Source organism: Olea europaea, chromosome 18 (assembly GCF_002742605.1).
Source record: "Olea europaea var. sylvestris chromosome 18, O_europaea_v1, whole genome shotgun sequence".
Taxonomy (NCBI): domain Eukaryota; kingdom Viridiplantae; phylum Streptophyta; class Magnoliopsida; order Lamiales; family Oleaceae; genus Olea; species Olea europaea.
Genome location: NC_036254.1, coordinates 22,639,068 through 22,655,063, shown reverse-complemented (window position 1 = coordinate 22,655,063; position 15,996 = coordinate 22,639,068). Strand labels below are relative to the sequence as shown.

Genomic DNA, 15,996 nt, shown 5'->3' with positions numbered 1-15,996 from the left:
TGCTGATAATAGCAGATTTGATGCCCAAAGTTTCTTGTTATTGGCATATCATGTTGAACTTAGGGTGCGTTTGATTGCGAGTGCAGAATTTGTATGGAAAGGAAATGAATTCTAGATAATTCAATTTTATGGAAATTTTTAATTAAACGTATTTGATTGACTTAATTTTCAACTTATAAATTATTATAATTGTCCATTTTTTATTGATGGGTAAATAAAAGAGATATGGGATAGATGAGAGAGAGAGAGAGAGAGAATTATCTAGAAAATAAAAGTCACCTCTCCATAAAGAAAATATTTTCCTTATTTTTGAAGAAAATATGATCACGTAACCAAAAGTTGGAAAACATTTTCCATTAAAAAATTGTCAATCAAACACTAAAATATTAATTTGGTACTAGTTTTACTCCATTCAAACACTGCCTTATTTTAAGAGGAAACCAGCTAATTTTACAAAATTGTTGAAGTGTTGGAGGGAACAATGCCATCAACTCTTTTCTCATTCATTTTTTTTTTTTTTTTTGCTGGGAAATTATACCCCTTTTTGACAGGCAGAAAACCATTTGGACTGCATGTAAGTGCTTGTCCTCCATGGAGGTACATGGAGACCTCTTTCAAGAAATGAATTCGTGGCTTCTGCACAAAGAAGGCTAATAATTTTCTTCAGCTTTTGTTCCGTCCCGACGAAGATTGATGGCATCAAATTGGAGAGATCTTTGAAAGTTGATGTGGGTCTTGCCAATTCAAACTGTGACTTGAAATCTGTATCTACTATTACCCTCAATGCACACCCATTTTTATCTTCTGATATAATTTCTATGTATTCATAATCACCTGTTTAAGATATTCCAAAACACAACACATTTTTGTTCAATGAAACATACAACAAGAGAAACAATAGAATATGCCAAAACAGCATAGTTTTTTCAATACAATCGACAATCAACATTCTTAGCATTGATTGAACCATCTCATCTGCTATTATGGAGGGAACAAGTGCACTAGTTTAAATTTTTATCACAACATGTCCTTCACGTGCAGGTTTTTATCAAAAGCCTAACACGTACAATATTTATAAATGGGCACTTGAATCCAATAGCTATATATGTTAGCTCTGATATAATGTTGAATCACCTCTAATAGCTCAACATGATATCACTAGCTAAATATTAATAAGTTTTAAGTCTTGCCGCCGCCAATTTATAAAAATGAATTCATAAGTAGTGAAGACTACAACTAAATAAATAGACATCCTCTTTAACTAGTGGCAGATCCAAGAATTTGAGTGAGCTAAAGTGGATTCAGGCAAGTGTGCAGCCATCCAATATATGGGAAAAAAATTTCGACGAAGCCATCACGGGCGTCGTCATGACTCGTTGCGTGCTGGCTCTACCCCTGTCTCTAACAAAAACTTTTAAACTAGAAAGTCTGGTGGTTCCTACTAGGGATGTAAACAAGCCGGGCCGAGCCGGCTTGTGAGCCTAAAGTTTTGGCTCGGGCTCGGCCCGGTTAAAATGGCCAAGCTTTTTTGCGGGCTTGAGCCGTTGCTCGGCCCAAAAAAAAAAAGGCTCTCTCTCTCTCTCTTCCCCTAAGCTGCTGCCTTAAAAAGGCAACAGGTCGATGCCTTAAAAGGCAACCTCAAAATTAAATTTTTTTTCTTTTTTAAAAAAAAAAGCTCGCGAGCTCACGGGCCGGCTCGGGCTTTTCCCGAGCCGAGTCACGGGCGGTCCGAACCGACGAGCTCGATTGCCATCCCTAGTTCCTACAATTTTAGGGTCGACTTATTCGATTAAACGTACCACAACTTATAACAAATGTAGAATAGGTTTCGAGTGATGAAGTAATTACCACCAAGACAATTCAAAGTAGTAGGCCAAGTGGTGTGACATAGAGCTGCTTTATGGCCATCAATTCTCAACTTCTTGACCAGCCACTTCTTCAGTGCAGTAGTGCTCCTTTCACCATCAATTTTCTTTCTCATATGCTTCATCACACTCTCAAGAACATCAGTTTCTGCACTATTCCCACTTTCAAGTATCTCCTATAAAAAAAATTCAAGATTTTAGAATATAATCTCAGGATCAAAATTATATTAGGTGATATTCAAATATACCTGCAAGACATAATATTTAGTATGATGACCACTGAGAGTAAAGCTTTGTGGGGCAGAAGATAAGAGGGGTGGTATTGATTCTGATTCATGAAAATCATTAACCATCTGATACAGATTCTCCTCTTCAAAACTACCCATTTTTTTCCTTTATTTCTGTGGAGCTTCTTTTTCTTTCTATTTTGGAAGTAGAATTTGATGCGGAATACAGTTTGCATTCTGAACATAATCTTGCTGTTCATATATATGAGCATATTCTGGGGGTGGAGTTACGTGTATCTAGTGACAGTTGACGTCACGATAAGACAGCAACACAGATTGTGGGCACAAGGTCTTCCAAGATAAGAAAATATCCAGCAGTTTTCAAATACCATGAAAATGATAGTTAAGGGATCATATTTTCTGTTTTCAAGAAGCTTCCATTTTTTTTCCCTGTTTCTCGTATGCTTCTTGGGAGATCTTGGAAAGAATATCCTTTGCTCCTGTTTGGTTCAATTTAAAAAGTAGATTAAAATTTAAATTAAAATCAAAAATTAATTTTATATACATTTTATGTGATTCACAATCTTTTTACCATACATTCCATCAATTTTTATCAAAATCTATTAAAAACTTAATTTTTATTTAAATCAAATAGAAACTCTATATTACCGAATGGTTCGACGATAGATTAGAACGAGGGTGTAGTCAATATAGGCTGAATTGTTTTAAGAGCTAAACGTCGCGTCTTAAATATGGCATGGTTTGGTAGGCTCTGCAGTGGTCATATTGTGGTCTAGCCTAATGTCAAGGTTCCAAGGCTCATGACCAGTACAGGTTGGCTCCTTTAGGAGACTAGGACAAAATTCTCATTTTGCCTTTTTTATTTTTATTTATTAATTTTAGAATAATTTTTGAATAAAATCATTTTAAGAAATTACTGTAAAATTTGAATAACTACGTCTATATAATTTTTTTTTTTATGACGGGGAAACCCGCAACTGCTATTCTTCGGGTGCACACTGAGTAAACCCTCGGATTGACGCAATAACCTGCAAATAATGCCAATTAGGTAAACTACACTAGGCAAATCCTGTGCGACAGGATCGATCGAGAAAGTGTTGGTAAAAGGAATCGAACTCATGACCAAAGACCTCTGCACTCAGCTACTCCACCAATTCGACCACCTTATGAAAGGCAACTATATCTATATACTTATTAGGCCACTAGGTTGGCCTAGCACATGAAGGACATGGGTCATGCTTAAGCCATATCCGACGCAACTAGGTTGACAACCCTTTTGACAAAAAAGTAAATGGAAAAATTCATAAATAAGAATTTAAGTATTACACATTTCAAAATCAAGAAAGCAAGTTTCAAATTTCAAAAATCAGATTTGTATTAAAATTTATTTATGATTTAATTAATTAATTATTTTATTAATTAAATATATTTAGGTCACAGATTTATACTATTTGGTCACAAATTAACGATTTGTTTAGTTGTTTATTACTTTTTGGTCACAAATCTGAAATTCTATATCAAATTATTTTATGGTCACAATTTAAAAAATTTATAGGTTACGGTTTGTTTATCAGTCACAAATAAAAAAATTATAAGTCACGATTTATTTATTCGTCACAAATCAAAAATATTATAAATCACAACTTATTATACAGTCACAAATTATCGATCACAGATTAACAAATTTTTATATCACACATTATTTTTTGTTCACAAATTATCTTTTTAATTGGTCATAGATTAATCAATTTAATAATCACAATCAATCAAATCATTTGTAACGACCACCTCACCACTGTCATCAGCCACAAATATTATATCTTGACCACAAATCGTAAATTTTACAAGTCACAACTTATTTTATGATCACAAAATATTAAATTAATTGGTCAAAATTATTTCTCGATCACAACTTAATAAAATCTGAATCACGATCATATTATTTCTTTGACAAGGATTAATCAATTATTTGTCACAATCAACCAAATAATTGGCATAAAACACCCAGCACCACCATATCCCATCCCACCTACTATCACAACCTTTGCACCACCACCTTGACAACTACCACCACCGTTATATTCATCACCACCAACATCATGAGATCCACTAGTAACATCCCACCTACTACCACAATCTCTGTACCATCGCCACGAAGGCTACCACCATCAGCACGAGATCTAACAACACAATCATTATTAAAATACCCCCAACCTCACCAAACCATGAATTTTGTTTATTTTAATTTTTTGCTGAAAACTTAATTTTCTATTCCAAAAAGTCCAAATCCTAAAAATTTATATCCACATCACATGGTCCATATTCATTATTTAGTCCATAAATATATCATATAATCCACCGATTTCTTCCCAAAGTGCAAATATCGAACATGAACAGCAAACAACCGATTTTTCCTTTTTGTTTATGATACGTTGTTCGAAAAAAAAATTTGACCCCACAGTTCGAATGGTCTGGGTCCGCCCCTGCAATAGAACCCAACCAAATTTAGCTTGGTAGCCATCCTTCACGTCCAAAAAATCATCTCAAACTATGCTAGCCACAAGCAACAAATCGCAAACCATGGTCAATGTTGGTACACAAATCGATACAAAATCACAAACAATGATGGCACAACACCTCTACGAGCTACGCGTGACGACCCTTGCATCAACAAATGATGGGAGATATGGGTGCGACTGCAATACCACTTCAATAGAAGAGAGCTACGTCAACGTAGAGATGAGTGGTGGTGCGAGGTTACACTGTGTTGTCTTTCCTCGCTAGATTAGAGAGTGTGTGGCTGCTTCGTAAGTGGCTGTGGTAGGTAGAGATATTGAGAAAAGAGAAGATGGAGAGAGGGAAAATATATGGGAAATGATTTTAAGGGTTTGGAAAGAAATTGAATTGTAGGGTAGGGTGTAAGCTTCGCCTTTTTTCGATTAAACTTAGGTTAAGTGTCACTAGTTGACTTTAAAACATCAATGTAGACTGTTTTTAACTATTTAAGCACTAATTATCCTGTATTAGTGTACTACTTTTGTCCAACCTCTATAAGCATTACCATAAAACATTTAACATTACATGTAATATTGTGGTTGGAGTAATTGTTGAACCAATTATGTCAAACACTGCCAAACAAATTGCCATATTAATTGATAAAAAATAGTACAATAAACATTTGATATGCAATATTTTCCCTCAGTGGATTAGTTAAAGAATAATTTCAGTTTTACTCATTATTTCTCTTAAGGCATAGTGCGCCACACCGAACTAATCCGATGATGGTCACAAGATTGACATAGTTACATATTTTCAAGTCTCTTCACACTAATAACATTGTAGGTTAAATGACAAGGACTTGGGATACTAATGATGTTAGTGATCGGAACTCTATTTGAAAGATAATTGTGAATTCTACTTAAAGTCGACTTAAGAATAATGTTATTTTGGAAATCTATTTGGCAAATTCTAGTTGAAGTTCTATTTGAAAGCCAAATTGGGAGTTGTAATTTGTGTTGGGTTTGAAGAGATATCAAGATATGAATCAGGAAGGGATTTTTAGCGCAAGTATGCTCGCCTCAATTGAAACTCAAGTATCCAAAGCAATTAAGTTGGTGCCCGTCTGGCATCAACTGGACACATGAGCGGCGGGGCGACACCCGCTTGGCACTAGAGCACATGTTCATCTGGCCAAGGCCCCGTTTTTGTGTTTTACACACGTTTTCAGCATTCTTTTCCTTCTACAATACCAAGACTAGGGTTACGGACGTCCTTTATTTGTTTCCTATATATATTTAGCTCTTCTCTACAAGTTAGATAGGTTGTTTAACCTAATTACAAGTTAGACAAATTAAAAAACAAAATCATTTTATTCTTTTTCTATGTTTTAGTGAATTCTCATTTTCTCCACAAATATTTTGTTCTTGAGTTTGTGATTAATTATTTCATATTGTGCCATATTTCTTTTCTCACATATTATTACAACAAATTGGTATATGAGAAATCCGATATCTTGTTCATTGTTAATGACAAACGAGCTAAATGGTTATATGATTTGGGTGACGGAATCAAGAATTAAAGAAATTAATGTCGTCAATACACGAAAGTGGAAAACCTCTAAGAAGATATTAGCATTAGCTGACGTTTACATGCAACTTGAAATATCACTCTCACTACAAAAAACGCTAAAAGTTCTTTCATGGTCGTTGGAGCCATTTTGCGACCATATATTTGTGGTCGCTTAATGGTCGTAAATTTGCCGTTGGTAAATTTTTTAGCGGCCAGTATAGATGGTCGTTGTACATGTCATCTCCAACGACCACATATTGGTCGCGATAGGGTTTGATTTTTGGTAGCTAATAAATTGAATAATTTGTTGATTTACTGTCATCAAATGTCTTTTGCGACCAAGAAAGATAGTCCCTGAGTGTTATATATTTAGCGACCAACATGGTCGCAAAAAGGATTATGTTTTGGTCGCTCATAATTGTTAAAAATTTGTTGCTTATACCCTTTCGCGACCACACGTTGGTAGGTAAATATATTAGAACAAAATATTTTCTCACTAACAACAACAAATAATTGGTTGGTGAAGATAATGAAATAGCCACCAACCTATGGTAGGTGAATAGTGCTGACAAATCGTTGGTCGGTAAACATTGATAACTATAGTGACCAATCATTGGTTGGTGAAGGATAACAATTTTTCCTTATTTTTCAATGACCATAATTTTTTGTTGTAGAATAGATATTATCAACCAATATGTGGTTGCTAGACGTATGTATCAATGCTTTTATATTAAATCCTTTTTGTTCCTGCTAATAATTTGTTCAATATTTCAATTTTCAACCATCACAATTACTAATCTAGCAATATTGAAAGCAATAGAATATTAAATTTAACAAATAATATGTCGCAGCAAAAGAAAATTATATTGTGCAGATAACTACTAATAGTTAATGTATAATCGTAAATGTCTAATATTTAACCACGAAAAAGATAAATTGTAACTTCAATAAAATAATCATAGTATTGCAACACCAACTAATGGCGATGGTGGAGGCGATGGAGGTGGATCATTGGTTGGTTCTATAGGAAGATGTCCATTCGTGCAACAAAGCTCTAGATAAGTAACGCTTGTTGTTCGAGACTTTGTGTAAGCTCACTAATAGCTTTATCCTTCTCTTTATCTAGTTTTGTAAGAATTTCCAAATGTTGCATCAATTTAAGGAGAGCTATAACTATGTTGCTGTATGATTTACGTGGAGCAGGTCCAATCCCAAAAATAGTCCCAGCACTCTTACCAAGAACTTGAACATATATTTCTGCTTCATCCATTATAGATGCTTCATCTTCAAGCTCTACTTATGATTGCTGTAACTCTACCATTTCTATCTGTCATACAATAGAAAACGATTGTTAAAATAAATAATAGTAATGTAAAGATATTCGTGTAATAAATTATGTAACTTACATATCAAGACTCGACTAGTTGGTTATCCCATCCTTTTGATGTGAAATGCATCCTCCTAAACAATTCAATATGTCCAACTAATTATTCATTTGTCGACTGAATGGGGTGGAGAAAATGTCATAATAAAGTCGAATTAGCAAATATTTGATTACCTCAACATGTTACCAAAGTAGTAAGAGAATAAAACCTGTCTAGGTTAAAATTCAACCGAACATATCCCACAAAACTATGGCCTTAGTAACTGAAAAACATATCTATCAACATTTCAAGAACATTTAATGATAGTCAAGGGATAGAAAACATGTTAATACTCCTCCTAGAAATCGGCCAACATTATAATGTCACCTCTTTGTTCTATTTTATTTTTATTTTTTTAACTAAATTCATCATTTTCAAAAATCAAGTCTACTTTCTGAATATGTATTCTATGAAGCGCAGTTAGAAGTTAAAATAGTCGAGTAAAATTAAACACGAAATAATTACGTCCGATCAACCAAAAGACAGTTAATTATTCCTATTTCAACTAAAGGAAACAAATTTAAAATATTAGAAGAAGCCTCATACTCAAGCCTAAACTGGGGAAAAAAACACCTAATTCATCATTTAAATCCAAAGGGTTATAATTCTAATATAGTGAGCAATGATAAGTAGACTAGAGATATTTATTAACAACAATTAATAAAACATTTCAGCTTAAGAAAATTGTATGCAATTTAACCAACCAACTTTGATTGCTTAATAAGCCAAACCAATACTCACTCTAGAAGTCAACATGTTTAACAAAAACTAATTATTAAAAGTGCAAGAGATTAAGTCTATTGGATTACCAGTGCTTCCCTAGTTGCAGTAAATGATCTAGTCCCTCCATGGTGATTATAAAGAAGCTTCGAATGATTGAATTTCCTAGCTACAGATCATTTCTTAAAACCAACAACAATATCTTAAAGTGAGTAATTTGGCTTCTCATTCATTCTGCTTTAATTAACAATACTGTAAAGTAGTATAATAACTTAACATACCAAAAACTTATCACTTTCAAAATGTGCACACATCCATTCCCAATCCTCTTGTGATTTAACAATTGATGGCTTACATTGTAGTGGATCTTTTCCATCCAATTTTAACTATTTATATTTTTTATTACATGCACTTATGTGTTCTTTGTATCTCCCGTGACAATGTCTTTCAAAAACCAAATGAAAAAAGCGGGATAAAATTGCGCCGAATATTTTAGCGACCATGACATCGATGGTTGCAAAAGACTAGGATCTGAGACCATTTAGTGATCACTTTTGTGGTGTAGTGTAGCAACCATCGCCTTTGATCGCTAAAACATGCAAAAACCAAATGAAAAGGCGGGATAAAGTTGTGCCAAATATTTTAGCGACCATGACATCGATGGTTGCAGAAGACTGGGATCTGGGACAATTGAGTGGTTGCTTTTGTGATGTAGTGTCAGCAACCATTGCCTTTGATCGCTAAAACATGCAAAAACCAAATGAAAAAAATGGGGATAAAATTGCGTCAAATATCTTAGTGACCAGAAAATCGATGTTTGGGGAAGACTGGGATGTGGGACCATTCAGTGGTCGCTTTTGTGGTGTAGTGTCAGCAACCATCGCCTTTGGTCGCTAAAAGATGCAAAAACCAAATGAAAAACTGGGATAAAATTGTGTCACATATTTTAGCGACCATGACATCGACGGTTGCAGAAGACTAGGAGTTGGGACCATTCAGTGGTCGCTAGAGTGGGTATCATACGCGAAAATTTTTTTGTTCTTTTTCTGCACTACCATTACCAACCAATCAAATGTATGGCCCCTAATTCTCTAAAACGGCGACCATAATTTGGTCACAATAGAACAAAACAAAATTTGTCCAATTTTAATAGACCAAAACCTATACCCACCATTAGTTGGTTGCTGAACATGTTTTATAGCAACCATGTTTTATTGGTTACTAAACCTTTGGTTAGTGGAGCCATTTTTTTTTTTTTTTTTTGGTAGTGTCTCTACGTACCCCTGGTTTGAGCACAAAGGCACGTCTTAAGACTTTCCCTAAACATAGCCAGAAATGTCATGCACAAATCTATCATGAGTCAATTTCTGGCTTTAAAGCATTCCATCTGAGCCTTCTTTGGCATTCATCATTTTACGCAATCACAAATTTTTTTCAAGCCTGTTACATTTTCAAATGTGATCTTCATTAATCACTGAACATATACATAGCAGCATTGGATAATATTGTAGTAAAACAAACAAAATTAACCAACTCAAATTTCAATAATTCAAGCTTACAATACGAAAAATTTCTACATCAACAGGTTAGATTCTTTAGCTCTCATATTTCGAGTATAACTTTTCAAGTTGAGGAAGCAACTCATCAGAGGTATTTTGCAAGTAATAATTATTATGCATAGAAGTGAGCTTAGGTTTTACCTGTAACCCATCTCAATAGAATATTTGTAGCCTCATCTGTTGAATCCTCCACATCAGAATTTCCTGGAAGAATTTTATAAAAAAGAAGCTAAAATTTAGTCGATCAACTACTTACCCAATATGCCACCCATGGTTATGTTGTTAGAACATTCTTTTTAGCATTTTTGAACCTCCTCTCTTCTTCTTCTATTCCCTTTATTTTGACAAGACAATGAAGCGTTTTTTCCTTTTCTACTACATTTTGGATCCACCTGTTTCTTATTATCTCTAGCCCCTCCTCCAGCTGCTGTCAGCATAGGTTTCCATGTATCGAGATGATCAAAATTTTCTTGACTTCTTCAATTGCAGATACCTCATGTTGCTACTCAGAATCATGTTGACCCTTCCTGTTCCAAGATTCAGTTTTATTATCACTCCAATCCTTGAATTGCTCGTTCGTTGTTCAGGAGTTCTTGTTTGAACAGTTCATATCATCCATGGACTTGCATACGGTAAGAATTGAACCAAGACTTCTACACTTTCATCATTTTTCTTGTTAGGCACATATACAGCACTGGAATAAGATATAACTACTTTTATAAGCAAGAAATTCCAAATAATAAAGTGATAATCAAACAAATTAATTATTTTACTATGCATTGAAGAGAGTAAAGAAATAATTGACACACAGGATACAGAATGAACATGGAAGGAATTTATGCAAGTGAAATACTTGTCTACGTCAAAACCATAATGATAGAATGCAGTAATTTGTATTATTCAATTATCATAAACCATATTACAGCTAAACCTGAAACAACAGGTTAGGAAAGCATGATGTGAACCAGCACCCTTCTCTAAAATGAAGACTTGAGTTGGATATGCCTGACATGGAAACTCCCAATAATGTAAATAGTCAATATGAAAATGAAAATTTTGTATTGCTCCATATATTTTCACATCCTTTTTGTCATACCATGAATCTCTTCCATTCATCTTCAGAGAGAAGCAGCACGAACATGAATGGTGACTGGTATTTTATACATTTGAAACAAAAACAAGATGGAATCTGTGCATTACACAATGTGTTGCTATGGTTAAATATTTGCGCTTGTTGGACCTGCAATGGATGAATATCTGTTCTGGCAGCTGCCTTCTTCATTGTAGATTTTGTCTCAAAACACTGATTCAACAGTAAATCTTTTCTGAAGTAGAACTCCAGCCCACCTATAATGAATGTGGCAGATTTAAATATTCACCTAGCTAAAAACCAAAGAACGGGTAATAAATAACAAGTGCTTAAATTCCTTGAGTTGGAGAAATCATCGGGGGCAAGAAAAATTAACGAGTAAGTCTAAGTGCATCAACATAAAATGCAGCCTCTTAAAATACTGTCGTGTGTGGATGTGACAGATAAATTATGTGAATGTTTTCAGAATGCTCACCAACCTTGGGATAAATAATCTCCATGCGGATTTGCAGCTTCAAATGCTACACTGATGGTTCCTTTGTCGCTCACCATCTTCATACATTCTAGAACATACTGTCCATAGGTTGAAGTTCAACCTAAGAAAAGACGAAGATCATTATTCAAAGTACATCGTCAAAGGCAATACTGATGGCCTCTTCCTTGACGCTCTTGAGGTAGAAGGTCATTCTTTGCTTTCTTGTGCAACATTTATTTTAAAGTGCTGCAACTTCTTCATCCTTCCTATGACATTTACAATGAGCACAACATGGACAATGAAGGACTGAATGCCAAGGAACAGATATGCATCTATTCAGCAACAGTAAGAGCTAAATTTGTCAATGTCCTGTTCCATTACTGAACTGCTGCCTCGATAATTACTCAAAATAAGGAACAAAAAGTATTTTATTGAAGATGATTGAGCTATATACCTATCAAGGTTTTTCTTAGCTATACCTATGAAGGTTGTTATTTATTGTTGACGAAAAGTAAATATAGCACTTAGAAAATGATAGGATGTTACTAGCCCATCTGAAAGTACAAGGTAATTAATCCTTTTTCTTAGGGTTAGGAGGGGAAAGAGGAGGGCGAGTGCCATAAGTAGCACGAATGAAACCACAAAAACAACTAAATAAAATTTCAGGATCTCCAAGTAAAGGAGAGGTCAAGTCAAAAAACTAGAATTAAAAAAATAGGATGTGCAAACTGCAAAGAATTTCAAACAAGAGCAACCAATCCAAACAATGAGTTCGTCGTACATAAAATATTAATCATCACAATGATTTTCAATGTTAAAATATGCTGTTGAAATACAAAATATAGAATCTATCCTTCGTTAGTGTTATGATAAAAGGACTTCAACTGGTTCAATACTTGATTTCAGTTGGGTTTATGGGGTATTGTAAGTGGAGAAACAGGACAGCAACTTTATAATTTATTTATTTGGGAAAAAAAATTGATAATGAAAAAAAGTAACCTTGAGATATTTAAAATGCATCACTCGCCGAATAGTAAAAATCACCCATCAGAATATTGTCAAATCTAAACACTCAATTTGAATCAGAATATAGAGCACCAATAAAATACTTATGTTCATACCCCAAACAAGATAATGCATCAGTAAGGAATTTTAAAAAATTCGAAAATGGGAGGGGATATAAATATATCCACTCACTTCTAGAGACTGAGTACCAGAAAATTGTTGAATCTGAGTATTGACATTGCATCCAAATATGGAGTAGAAGGGGAGATTAACAAAGAATGCCACATTTTATAGAACGAGAAGAAACGCTGAAGCGCAAATAAAACTGAGAGGAGCTCAAACCAACTATATAAATTATGTTCGTCAAATGTAGCTGTTGTACATGAAAGGACAATGGTATGAGCAGACTAAATTTTCTACCTTACATATGCGCTAAATCTATAGAAAGTTCCCTCTGCTAACTATTTCTTTTTCAATGCTGCTTAATTGGCCAGGAGCCCACGATAAATACAATGGGAGAAAATTTTGGTTTATGTATCTACTGAGGGTGTGATTAGAATAAGGAATTCACTACTCTGAGTACTGATTAAAGAAATATTGTATGTCAAAACTTAGACAAAATTATGGGTTGGGTATTCGTGCTCATATCCATTATAATCATAATATAGCCTCTCTCCCTTTGTGATGTCACGAGTTGCAACCAATAGTACACGGCATTCGCCATTAACGCAGTATCTCACACATTTAACGTTCTGCTTCTTCCGGCCCTCCCTGCACAGAATTGACTGGTTTCAAGAACTATAGGTGAATATTGGAAATGACATGAATAAGAGAGAATTCTGCATTTAGATTATGTCGAATGTCATGCTATAAGCAGAAAATCAGGGAAAGATACATGGTTCAAGGAGACAAAGGATGTGGCTCAATGGCTTACGGTGTATAATTATTTATGCCATTAATAAAACGAGCAATGTTTCCACGTTTATCAGGGCAGACAACAAGACTTTTCGATGGGTCAGTAGCTAGAAGAAGGGTCATCATGCTATCACAATCATCCTGTTCCCGATTCTTAATGTAATCCACGTCTCCTGTATACTCTGCAATGAATGTCATGTCCTTTATTGGACCATCTGCTTCTACTGTATAGCTGCAACATTCAACAAGGTCACATTGCATGTGAATATATATCACGCAAGGGCTATTGAATGAGAGAAAAGAGGAATAAAGAAGTACCCTTCACAAGAATCAAAAGTTACAATAAGAGGAGGGCATTCGCCTCTTTTGTACATACTTCTACACAACTCCAATGTCTCAGTATCTTCTTTAGAAAGAACCTAATTAAAAGAAACCTTGTGAAAATTCAAAAATTTTAGAATTAGCTGATTAATCAGAGAAAAGTAATTAAACCTGCATTCCACCATTTTCAAACTCAGCCTGATTGGCTGATCTGGGAGCCATGCCTGGCATGTAAGTAAGCTCATTGCTGAATTCCATGTTGTGAGCAGTCAATGCAGATGCAAGAGATCCCATTTGTACTAGCCTTCGGGTGGGGTCTTCAGAAGGAACATGAGGCAATATCCTTCTCCGTTTCTTGTGGAAAACTAATGTATTAGACCTTCTGCGACGTTTTTTGACATCTGGATTCAAGGTCAAAAAACTTTTATTGGATGTGTAGAACACGTACAAGAAGAACAGTGCAAAGAACTTGTTAATGCATGGACAATATGTATTTAATAACAAACTTCTATTGGATACATATAGAAGATGCAAAAATGCTCCAAAATCTCAGTTCACACTCTTAGCTGCTTTATTGAAAAAGCTTTACATAAACGATAGGCAAACTTATCACTAAGTCTTTAAATTAAACCATCCAAAAGATACTTCAGATAACTAAAAGAAAAACCAAAGGACTTCTGTATTATACTCTTTGCCATGGGTTCGATAGACTTCATAAATATCAGCAAATTTCGGTAACTTGCAGTGCAGACACTTCCAAATGCAGGATGTGTTTTCGTCCAACATGTGCTAGCAGGCATGAAATGATAGCCTATGATCTTGCTAACACACATCAATGAAGTTTCCTTTTCCACAAAATATAACCAATCCATGAAGAAGTAAATGTCAAATTTAGATGATATTATTGACATGGGCGGAAAAACTTCAGTAAATTTAATCTTTTTTTACCAGTGTATTAGCTGCCTTCATTCCAGTGCTTGCTAGGTTACATTGTGGTACAAAGTTGTAACGATAAGGAACATAACTTATGGCTAGAAGAATGCATTTATTAATTGTAATGATGCATTCTAATTTCATTAGAAATCTGAATCTCGGCCCAAGAAAACTGCATTTTTTGCTTATAGTAATGCATTTTAGTTGTATTTTCATTACAATTTCAGGATTAAGCTAATTGAACAGATCAGGTTATTTCCAAATATTCACACCAAACTTAAAGCATAATACTGATCCCCCTCCACCCCAACACACAGACAGAAGATTTTAATATAACATAACTCAGAAAATTCCTGACCAAAACTTAAATAATTCTCATGATAAAATGGTTACAATAATTCTACCTTGAGACCACGCGCAGTTCTCCACCAGTTCCCTGCATTTCTGAATCCTAAAGAAATCGATAATCTTCTTCTGTGTAAAGCCTGCATAACAGACCACGCCGGATATCTAAATCAATAATACCTGCATTTATCTCTCACCATCGTAACTACACCCACAAACTGAGAATTTCGCATACATTTGCACATAGATACTCGTATGCATACAAATACAATCAGTCAATTGCAAACACACACACAAATTCGTGCATAATTATATACACATAAATTTTTATCCACAGCCGGTATTCATTTATGTAGATAAAGATTGGACTTTTTATACTTTTAAGGGGACGATCTTGATCGTCAGAGCATTCCGGGCAGAACCAAGGCCCGATAGGGACGCGGACCACGATGGGTCGAAGACAGAGCATATGATACCCTTTATCGCATTTGTCACAAAGCAAGAGCTCCTCGGCTCGCTCTCCCGAGCCGCATTGATCGCAAGCCACACGAGTGTAATAATCGCCGTCATCAGACTCCTCATTCTCCACCAATACCACCCGCTTCGCCACCTTCATGATCTCTTTCATCGACCTGTACTTTTGCCTCTTCCGGTCAGCTCCGAGCTGCGGGCTTGGCTGGTTTCCCTGAGCCGCCGAGCTGAATGACGGCGCCATTTGAGAGGACAAAATTGGATATAATTAATGTTCTAAGGGTGAATTTGGAATGAAAATTAAGCCTCCGTGGATATATATTTCTTTATCTGTAAACAGTGAGGTTTCAGGGAAGGGAAGGGGTTGGGGTGGGTGGAGGTCGCGGGGGAATAGGAGGTGGCGTTTGGGTGACGTGGCAGATTGTGAGTGGGAATACTAACGTGCACTGGCTGTGCGTAGACAAGGTGGCGTGTGCTTTATTCGAAATTTTCGCTAATTTAGCCGTTTGGAATTGAAAGTTGAAACACTTCTTGCATCTCTATGTTATTTTGGTAAT

The 15,996-nt window shown here is 35.2% G+C and overlaps 2 protein-coding genes across 2 annotated transcripts; both read right to left on the bottom strand.

The window, feature by feature from the left end:
- Positions 1–506: 506 nt before the first annotated feature.
- Positions 507–2,359, bottom strand: LOC111367805. The gene is made up of 3 exons (XM_022988867.1): positions 2,114–2,359; positions 1,849–2,041; positions 507–834 (listed from the first exon to the last, which is right to left on the bottom strand). Exons 1-3 carry the CDS (start codon positions 2,249–2,251, stop codon positions 533–535), a joined length of 633 nt encoding a protein of 210 aa, XP_022844635.1. The 5' UTR covers positions 2,252–2,359; the 3' UTR covers positions 507–532.
- Positions 2,360–10,758: 8,399 nt separating this feature from the next.
- LOC111367804 (probable Histone-lysine N-methyltransferase ATXR5) lies at positions 10,759–15,930 on the bottom strand. The gene is made up of 7 exons (XM_022988866.1): positions 15,347–15,930; positions 15,028–15,108; positions 13,862–14,091; positions 13,688–13,788; positions 13,389–13,601; positions 11,454–13,225; positions 10,759–11,231 (listed from the first exon to the last, which is right to left on the bottom strand). The coding sequence occupies exons 1-6, from the start codon at positions 15,681–15,683 to the stop codon at positions 13,066–13,068; spliced, it is 1,122 nt and encodes a 373-aa protein (XP_022844634.1). The 5' UTR covers positions 15,684–15,930; the 3' UTR covers positions 10,759–11,231; positions 11,454–13,065.
- Between the last annotated feature and the right edge of the window lie 66 nt (positions 15,931–15,996).